The following is a 10,690-nucleotide window of genomic DNA, read 5'->3' as shown; positions in this document are numbered from 1 at the left end:
ACAGATTTGTGCGTGCACACATAAAAAAAATTAGAAAAAGAAAGTTCCAACTCTTTTGGACCTTTGGTTATTCAATGTATGTATTTTGTCAGTTTTGTGCATATCCTGCCGGCTCCTTCTACGAAGGGTTGCACCAATGCACATTTCTGTTGTTTTCTTAATATTTCAAAAAATATATATATATACTATTGATGTATTTCATCGCTACAACCATCGGTCCCTTTATATTTCGCAATCTCTAGCTAAGAAGGAAAACAGGTGACTGGGTGGATAATTTGGTCTAGCCGGAATGTCACAAAAACAACTGTAAAATACTAGAAACATTTTTGGTGGCTGTTTGGTTAGGTCAGCTGCGATTTGATCGGTCAGTCAAGACAAAATAGGTTTGGAGGGTAGGAGTACGATGGACGATCTTCACAATAGTGGTAGATGGCTGCGCTGTGAAGCAAAGTCTTACTTGTTTGGTGAAGTCATTCACCCTGAGTGGAAGATATAATTCCAATGGAAATATGAACAACAGGAAATTGTTTCAAACTGTTTATAAAACCTGAACCACACATACAACCTTTTTCACTGTTTTCTGAGGAACCCTACTTCACCCTATAAGAAAAGTTTCCTCCTGGTACCCAAGTTTAGAGAATAAGTGGAAAACAAAAAGAGGATGGCTGAAGAGCGGAGTGTTCAGATTCCGAGAGTGAAGCTTGGGAGTCAGGGATTTGAGGTAAAAACCCTTTCAATTTGTTGATTTTACTCTTCATTTTCAATATGGGAAATCGAAATATAAGCGCAGCATTTTGTTTGTTAATTTGATTTGTTTTTCGTAGTCTTTTGTTAAGCCTTTTTATCGAAAATAAAAAATGGCTCAAAAGTAAGTGATAGTTGTCCAACCTCGTGGAGTACAACTGAAGAAACATGAAATTCAGGTAAAACCTAGCTCAATGCTTGACTTCCCCCAGTAATGGCATCAAGAAATTCCAAGTTTCCAGATTATATATATTCTGTTCATGTTCTCTACCATGTAGTTTATGTATTGTTCAAGTGCAGGATCTTTCGTGTCTACCTATTTTCTTATGTAGAGCTTGAAAGGAAAAACAGATAAGCAATTTATCTCCTTTTTATGCATATCTATGGTTTATATGCAAGTGGGCTACATCCTTTGAATTGATAGATAAAAAAGTTCAATTTTTTTTTTGTCCTTTTTTTTTTTTGTAATACAAGGGGGGCGGGGGATTCAGAAGTGTTTTTTTTTTTTTTTTTTTTTTCCATAAGTAAATAAGAATCTTTATTGAATAGAATGAAACTAGGCAATGCCCAAGTACACAGGAAATCAGAAGTGTTTTAACTAGACAACTAATCAAAGGATAAAAAATTAATTAAAAACGGGTTCTCTATAAGGTGAAAGCCATATATGCATTTAAGATGATAGGGTGATACATTATTCTGCTGCATCGTCGGTGCTGATCTATTCTACAACCTGTGGTAATGTTAAATGCTTCTTGTGATTCTGTTATTACTTATTTTTGCCTTAATGAAAAAAAATTACTTATTTTTGCCTCAATGAAAATGATATCAATTTCATTTAGAATTCCTCTTGAAAAAAAAAAAAAATTATCAGAGGCCTTGATTGTGTCCCATAATTCAAGCCTTTTTCCCTTTTCGCATTTTCCCCTTTGGAATGTGGAGAAAGAATTTAGAAATGGTTTTGCGGGATTCCCTTCCCAAAAGAAAGATGCTTTTGTTATTAATATACTTTTTAAGTTGCATTCTAATTTGCCTTCCAGGTTTCAAAACTGGGGTTTGGCTGTATGGGGCTTTCCGGAATCTACAATGATCCTGTCCCCGAAGAGGTTGGCATATCAATCATCATGCATGCATTCACTAAAGGAATCACATTCTTTGATACGGCTGACGTGTATGGAGCAAATGCTAATGAAGTTTTGGTGGGAAAGGTAAATGCACCTGCAAATGATATTTTACAGGGTTATTCATATTCAATCTTGCTAGCTCCAACACAGATTCCTTTTCTCATTTATTTATGCAACTCTTTGTAGAAACGATAACCGAGTAAGAAAGCAGGATAATGTATAAGCTTTTTCTCTTTTTGACAAATAAAATGGAAAAAGAAATGAATGAATATGAAGTGTCTCATAGTTGTGGATTTAATATCTTGTTTCTCTAGTATCAAGGAATCAGAAGTTTGCTCATTTGTAAGAAATCAGTCTCCCAAACTGTAAGAAGGATGCTATTGTCTTACCCTTTGGAAGAATCTCTAAGTTGTTATCTAAATAGATCAGTCTCCTGTGCATGAAAAATATGGAACAATGGTGATGGAGTTCTGAAGAACTATTTTGCATGCATAATTCTCCATATTAATTGACACCTTAAGTATATATTTTTGGAAACTTGGAAAAAATCATCACTTCCTACTGAAGCTTTTGCCACAGACATTTTCATTATGCTAGGTTTCGTATAAATATAAAATCCAAGGAACATAGATTGAGATTTATCCATTTAGGCTTGATTTCATATAGGGTAAATCAAGTTTATCTAAGTATCTTCTGCTCAGAAATAAAACTTACTACCATGATGGTGACAGCAAAACATGAGAGTTCTTGCAGTTGTGCCCCTTCTAATTGTTTTAGCATCTGGGGCTTTTAAGCTGTGTTTTTGTGGTGCAACAGAATATAAGAAAGCCAAACTTTTAACCCCTAGGGGTTTGCTCAAGTGGTAAAGGCCTTGTTCTTGGCAGTATATTCCTTCCAAGTTTAAGGTTCGAATCCTCTTGGATGCAAACAATTTCTAAGGGCCATCAGACTGGGGAAACTCTCCCTTGAATTACCTGAGGTGCACTTGCGGAAAACTCCTTATCGAGGGCCTGTGTACCCTTGGAATTAGTCGGGACTTTGTTCTCGGACACCCGGTGCCAATAAAAAAAAAAAAAAGAAAGGTAAATTTTTATTTGTAAAAATTGGGAAAGAAAAGTGTAATGTATAAGATGATCAATTCAACCTATACTCTCACTTAAAAACTGTTTTTTCTCTATTTATAATGGAAACAGAAACTATGCGACTAGACACTTAACCATAACATGCAGTGATTGTTGGTGACTTCTGTAGTTGCTCAACAGCTGAGCGTTTCACAAAATTACATTTTTAATAAGTGTGAAATTACATCTTTTCAGGCATTGAAGCAGTTGCCTCGAGAAAAGATTCAGTTGGCCACAAAATTTGGTATTGTCGGAATGAAATCTAGTGATGTTATAGTAAATGGTACCCCTGAGTATGTCCGCTCCTGTTGTGAGGGTAGTCTGAAGCGCCTTGGTGTGGAATACATTGATCTCTACTATCAGCACCGGATTGATACATCAGTACCTATAGAGGACACTGTAAGAGTTAGAAAACTTCCTTCCCCTTTTTGAAAATGCATTCTGCATTTGCCATCAATTTTAGTCATGAGATATACTACTATGCCCCTAAGTTAAACCACTCACTTTGCCCCTTGATGTGGCAATGTGGTGCCACGTGGCTTATTTAAAAAATTAACAACACAATCATAGAAGGGTAGAGGGAATCTAGGGTCTTAGTCTTCATCTTTTTGTGTTTTTAGGCACCATTTTGTTTTGAATATATATATTTTTTAAAATTTTTAATAAGCCACATGGCACCACATTGTGGTGCCACGTCAAGGGGGCAAATTGAGTGGTAAAATTAGGGGTATAGTAGCATTACTCTTTAGTCATATATCTTCCTCTCAACTCTTATTATAGTAGTGCTGCTAGGTTCTTTGGATATTTAAAGTTATAATGTCAAAACTAAAGTGATGCTAATTTATTTTTGATGGGTAGATGGGGGAACTTAAAAAGTTGGTGGAAGAGGGAAAGATAAAGTATATTGGACTCTCTGAAGCTAGCACAGACACAATAAAGAGGGCACATGCAGTTTACCCCATCACTGCTGTTCAAATGGAGTGGTCTCTCTGGACTCGCGAAATTGAGGATGAAATAATTCCACTTTGCAGGTAACATCATTTTGTATTAATAGTTTTATGAAACCTTTGTTTACAATGTTTGTAAAAATTGTGGTCATGATAATCCCCCTGAAACAAAAAATTTTCAATTTACCTGCTTCCATCACGTTCTTATACCAGTAAACTTTTCAGCTACTTGAGACAAAAGTTGTGATCTTCTAAATATATTATAAAACATTCAATGCTATCTTATAAATATATATATATATATATGAAACATTCAATGCTGTAACATGGTTCTTGCATCAATGAAATGTACATGGATGTATGATAGCGTACATCAGTATACACTCTGATGTCTTAGCCCTGGCCATCCTCCCCACTTTTCCAGTTCACCAAAACAAATAGAAAGGCAAGGGAACTACAACATTTCAGCCTAGTAAATAACTCAACGTTTCAGTCTAGTTGTGCTTTATCTTCTAGGCTGAAATGTTGTACTCCCCTTGCCTTTCTATTTGCATTTTTGTTTTAATTTGTTTGAGCTCCATATGATGGCTAGAAAAGTATCCTTTTGGTATTTCCAATATCTACAGGGAGCTTGGAATTGGGATAGTACCTTACAGTCCTCTTGGTCGTGGATTTTTTGGCGGCAAGGCTGTCATTGAAAGTGTGCCTGCAAACAGTTTTCTTGTACGTAGCGGATACTTGTCTTGCCTTTTCCATGTACATATGATATATAAGCAAATTCATTTGGATCTCTCAGATCATAACTTTTCTCTAGCTGATTATGAGATCAAACGTGGAATGATGCCTAGCCTTTCATTTTATCAGAACTCAAACCCTAGATTTCAAGGAGAGAACTTTCACCAAAACAAGAACTTCTATTCTAGAGTAGAAAAGTTGGCTGAAAAGCATGGATGCACACCTGCACAACTTGCACTTGCATGGATTAATCATCAAGGAGATGATGTGGTTCCTATCCCTGGTGAGTGACTCTTTTCCAACCACAATTTCATGTCTTGAACATTTTTAGCCCCTTTATGGGAAGAAGAAAAATAATTTGATGAAAACAAAGCAATGGAAGTTTCACCACTTACTAGTTGTCTATCAAGAATCCACTATCACAATGAAGTCATTATGAAATGCTGTACCTGCTGCTACTCTATCTCCATCACCATCTTGGACCAAAAAAAAAAAAAGGTACTCTGCATACTTGTGATGTTTGCTGGCAGCATATGGTGATTTGCATTTGTCTGTTTTACTAGTAAAAATCAGTATGAGATGACCATGACATTTGACATATTTTTGTTCATCCTCTGGTTTAGAAAAGTTGAAAACTCGAATGTATCAATTTTCAGACTTGTACTTATCATAAAAATAATAATCATAATAAATAAAAATAAAAAACTGACTTGCAACTTCTTGATAAAATGGACTCCAGTTTTTCTTTCCCATCTCATCAGAATAGTACAAAGTTATATGCAAATATTGTAAGGTACAATCAAATTATGCATTGCTCGTGCTCCTTTTTCTATAGATTAAAAAATCTGGTGAGAGTACCTCAAGTTATTGATAACAAAACTCAAGTAAGCTAATTTCTGACATGTATATTTTTTTCTCCATATATCCCTGTTGAAAGGGCAATTCGATGGCTGTAATTATGGCTCATGACAAATTAATAAGGACTTGGGAACAAAGAATGGAGGGAAGGATATTTATAGATCTAAAACAAGAAAAATGAAAACAAGAGGCTTGACTTGTGTTAGGTCAGGTGCATGAATGAAGAGCATCAAAAGGTTTTAGTATAGGAAGAAGAGATTAAAGAGAGATGGAAGGTTCCAATAAAGCTTTTTAATTGAACTCATGCAAGGAATTTGGGACGAACTTAGTTTCTCTGTTGAGGATGGGGAGTTTCATGTTTGCACAAAGAATCAGGATTGTCAATGTAAAAGATGGTTTGAGGATGAAAATTGGAAAAGCTTCAGGTCAGATGGAATTCCTACTGAAGTTTGAAAGCTCTTTGGTGATGTAGGTGTAGATCTTTCTGACATATGCCTGATAAGATGATGTAGGTGTAAGATCTTTCTGACATATGCTTGATTAATAATTTCAGTAAGATCCAAAAAATGCCTGATGAGAGCAAAAGCACTTTAATACCATTACCAAGAATGAAGAAGATATCCAAAACCGGTCCATACATATTATAGTGAGATTAAACTTATTAATTCACACCATGAAACAATGAGCTAGAGAGATTCTAGGTTAAAACATGAAATCTGGAACGTTAGAAAGTCTGTTTGCCAAAATGTTCTATCGTTGTAAGCTAATTTCTGACATAGGCGTATAATGGAGAAAATATAGAAAATTGAGGAAAGATCTAATATGCTTTTATGGACTTAGAGAAAGCATATGATAAATGTCTAGAGGGCTAATTGTGGAAAATAAAAGGTTCTTTAAAGTATATTAATGTCATCAAAGATATGTAAGACAGAGCTATATGTTAAAATAAAAGGAGGATCGTAGGCGAGTTTCCTACTACATAAGTTTAAATCGAGGACCAGCATTAACTCTGTATCTCCTCGCATTGGTTATGGATGAGCTTACTAGATCGATTGAAGATGATGTCCCTTGGTGTGCACTTTTACAGATGATCTTATGGTAGTCGATGCAACTATAGTGGGACTTAATATCAAAATTTGGGAAGGAGTGTTTCTAATCTAAGGGTTCAGTGGCTCATCGCATGGAGAAACTTCAATGTGATTTCCTGTGGGGAGGGATCAAGGATGAGTTTAAATTTCACTTGGTAAAATGGGCTACAATTTGCTCCCCTATCAAAGAAGGAGGCTTGGGTATATGGAATTTGAAGTCTTTCAACCAAGCCTTGCTTGGCAAATGGTTATGGAGATATCACCAAGAACAGGAGGCCTTGTGGCGAACCGTCATTGCTTTGAAGCATGGGGAATCTTGGGGAGGGTGGTGTTCTAATGAGGTGAGCGGACCCCATGGAGTTGGGCTTTGGAAACATATTAGAAGGGGGTGGGACATTTATGCAACACATATTAGCTTCAAAGTCGGAAACGGAGTGAAGATAAAATTTTGGCATGATTTATGGTGCGGCGATCGGGCACTCAAGGATGTCTTTCCACAAGTTTATAGCTAGCAAGAAGGAAGGAAGCATCGATAGCAGATTTACTCATCTTTTCCGATGGCCTTTCCCAATGGAACCTCACTTTCCATAGAGAAGCCCAAGATTGGGAGATGGATGACTTTTCAACCTTTTTGACCTTGTGTACCTCCATTCGAGTGTTGGGGGAAGGTGAAGATAAGATATAATGGCGACCCCCTAAGAAGGGAGTTTTTACGGCCCGCTCTTACTATCATTCCTTGAACATGTACAACACAGCCCCGTTCCCTTGGAAGAGCATTTGGAAGACAAAGGCACCTCTAAAGGCAGCTTTTTTTGTATGGACAGCCACTTTGGGAAAGATTCTTACTATAGATAACCTATGGAAACGTGGCATTATAGCTATGAATTGGTGTTACATGTGTAAGAAGAGTGGTGAGTCCGCTGACCATCTATTACTACATTGTGAGATTGCTATGTCCTTGTGGACCGATGTCTTAGCACGAGTGGGATTAGCGTGGGCGATGCCGGGAAGGGTATGTGATTTTCTAGCCGCATGGAGAGGTATTAGGGGCAACTCTCAAATTGCATCCATATGGAAGATGCTACCTATATGTCTATGGTGGTGCATTTGGAGGGAGCGAAACACAAGATGCTTTGAAGATCAAGAGAGATAAATGGAAGAGCTTAGAATTTTGTTTTTCAATACTATACTCCATTGGTTGATTGAAATTGATTTTCATGGCAGGACTTTTCATTATTTTCTTGTATCTCTAAACTAGACATAAACTTGCTCATGTATATGTCCCGTATACTTGGGCATTTTTTGTCTCTCTTTTGATCAATAAAAATTTATTTACCGATCAAAAAAATCTAAGGGTTCAGGGGCAACTAGGGTGACCACAGAGTATATACATTGCTAGTTCTATAAAAGCAGAAACATGAATGGAATAATAGTAAAATTTGATGGTCAAATGATACCAGAGAGTGAGTATTTTCAATATCATAAATCCATACTTGATAAGGATGGAGAGATTGAAAAGGATATCTGTTTCATAAAATAGAATCGAGGTTAGATGAAATAGAGATGTACATCGTGTGACCATAGATAAACTATCTTGTTAAAAATGGAGATTCTGTTTGACTGTGGTAAGACCATGTATATCAATAATAGAAATTGTTAGGCTGTTAATAACCAATATGTTAATGAATTGAGTGAATGTACTGGTGGAAAAGAGTGATTCGATTCAAATTGTGGGGGCAAAAAGTGGTAGGGATGGGCTGAATAACTTTGGTAAAAATAATGAAAAGGAAAATTTTAACTAGGTAGGAGCAGAAAGTACGATTTTAGATAGGATATAGCGTTAGATAAAAATTAATGTGGCCAATCTCAATTTGTTGATGAGGATCTATAGTCTACCCTGTGTTTTAATTGAGATTAACACTAAGTTGAGCTGAGCTGAGCTGAGGTGGTCCCGTTAAAAATCACATTCTGGGGTTTTAAATTACGAACTAAGAGTATGGTTGTTATTCTATCATAAATCATGCCTTTATGGTCTTTTCATGGTTCTTATATTATTCCAAAGTCGTTGAATATACTTGAATTTACAATTTCTGAGTTTTTTTTACTGGTGTCTGCTTTTATTTCTCTTCCTTTGGTCTTAAGATTACAGCAACTGTCCCAAGTAAATAGAGTATGTAATATAACCAGCACTAATTAGTTTGATCTTATCTTCAACTTATAATATGAATTCATTATAGCTGAAATACTTTTCTAACCTCTCGCCTACGCTTTCCTTAGGAACAACGAAGATTAAAAATCTGAACGACAATATTGGTTGCTTGAGAGTGGAGCTCAAAGGAGAAGATTTGAAGGAGATTTCAGATGCAATACCCATAAACGAGGTGGCAGGTGACAGAATAACTGATAATTTCATTCGCTGTTCGTGGAAATTTGCAAATACGCCACCAAAATGCAGCAGTGTAGCTTAAGAACAATTTTAAGTGATATAAGGTGTGAGTTTCTTGTGAAATTCATGCTGGAAGATTGTGCTGCCCAGCTACTAAAGAGCACTCCAGCATGGGGTTTTGTTAAAGATGACCAAAGAGAAGTATTGGCTTTGCAAAACGATGATGCATTTGGACTTTGAACTCTGAAATATTCTCAACATTCCAGACACTAACATTGAATAATATGTTTGTCAATTTCATAGAAACACTGTGAAATCTGGTTAACCTTTCTGCTCAATGGCGCCAAATTAAAAGGTGAGATATTTGTTCTTGCAATGTTTTCCCAGTTTAATGCCAATGCTGCCTATTTGGTTAATCAAGTCAAGGATATATAAAAGCCGCGTATTTTTGCTGGTTGGTCTTTGGGATTGTTTAAGTTCGATCCTTGTGCTCTGTAAACTTTCAAGATTGATCAAATTACTCGTATTTCACTCTCTCCGTCAATGTCATTAGCAGAACCTCTCTTTATCTGTCTCTTATTCCACGCCAGTACCAACAGGTTTTCAACTCGAATTAAAAAAAATAAGTCATTTATTTTATTCTCAAGTCGGTGGTGTGTGTAGAGAACATCATCATCCGTATTGTTTAAATATTAAGATTTTATTTTAATGATTTAAAATTTAAAATTTATTCTTTAAATTAAATTATGTCATGTAAGTATATATTTAAGATATGTTCTATATATTTGACTTGAGAGTAGAATTTTTCTTTATTTTAATATTAAAAAACTAGATGATAAAACCTTTTAGTATAATAGTTTTTTTAAAAAAAAAGACAAAACAAAACGGTCCCTGACATCTCCCAATAGTGAGGGATGGCAGATCAACTACCCTTTAAAACACAACGGTCCTCCTTTGTCTTTTATTTTACTTGTTTTTTTTTTAATATTCTTTTGTTTATTAATTATAAAATGCTTTTTTTCTTTGTCGTAGGTGGATATACGTCATGTAGTGCTTGACATGAGTAATGATTTGTACAAAACTCACTTATATAATCCGCTATTTATCAAAATGTAGCATAAAATATGGAAACATGTAATATCAACTAGCATACAAAAATATTAATATTTTGACTTTTATATAATCATACTAGATCTTACCGTAAGTTTATATTTATATACTGAATTGTAAGTAGCATAATTCAAAATGATAGCACCATATCATATTGGAAAATGATAGAGATATCACCGGGGATCTTGCTGGAGCTCCCGTACTAATTTTTTTTTTTTTTAGTTTTTTTTATTAAGAAAGTGTTGTTTAATAATATTGTAAATTTTCTTCTTTTTAAAAAATATTTAAAAGTGTTAAAAAATGATGTAAAAAAAAAAGGAGCGGAGCTCCCAGGGGATCCCTAGCATTGTCCTACCATATTACTAGCATGAATTACTTTTGCAACTCATACAAACCTTCTTTCGGTTCCAGTCTACTACAAGTTTCTTGCGATTCCTCTTAAAGCAACTTAACCCACCTTTTATAGTTATAATAATAACATTAATGATGATGATATTATGTGTGTTTGGATGTTGAAGTGAGTTGAGTTGAGTTGTGTTGAGATGATAAAATATTGTTGGAATATTATTTTTTAATATTA

At 35.3% G+C, this 10,690-nt stretch overlaps 1 protein-coding gene across 1 annotated transcript; it reads left to right on the top strand.

The window, feature by feature from the left end:
- The first annotated feature begins 234 nt into the window (after positions 1-234).
- On the top strand, positions 235-9,306 carry LOC121260089 (probable aldo-keto reductase 1). The gene is made up of 7 exons (XM_041161942.1): positions 235-721; positions 1,782-1,949; positions 3,182-3,385; positions 3,845-4,017; positions 4,560-4,656; positions 4,798-4,951; positions 8,892-9,306. The coding sequence occupies exons 1-7, from the start codon at positions 662-664 to the stop codon at positions 9,080-9,082; spliced, it is 1,047 nt and encodes a 348-aa protein (XP_041017876.1). The 5' UTR covers positions 235-661; the 3' UTR covers positions 9,083-9,306.
- The last annotated feature ends 1,384 nt before the right edge of the window (positions 9,307-10,690 follow it).

The sequence above is a fragment of the Juglans microcarpa x Juglans regia genome, chromosome 4D, assembly GCF_004785595.1.
Source record: "Juglans microcarpa x Juglans regia isolate MS1-56 chromosome 4D, Jm3101_v1.0, whole genome shotgun sequence".
Taxonomy (NCBI): domain Eukaryota; kingdom Viridiplantae; phylum Streptophyta; class Magnoliopsida; order Fagales; family Juglandaceae; genus Juglans; species Juglans microcarpa x Juglans regia.
Note: the sequence above shows the minus strand (reverse complement) of the source record. Positions and strands in the feature narration are given on the sequence as shown.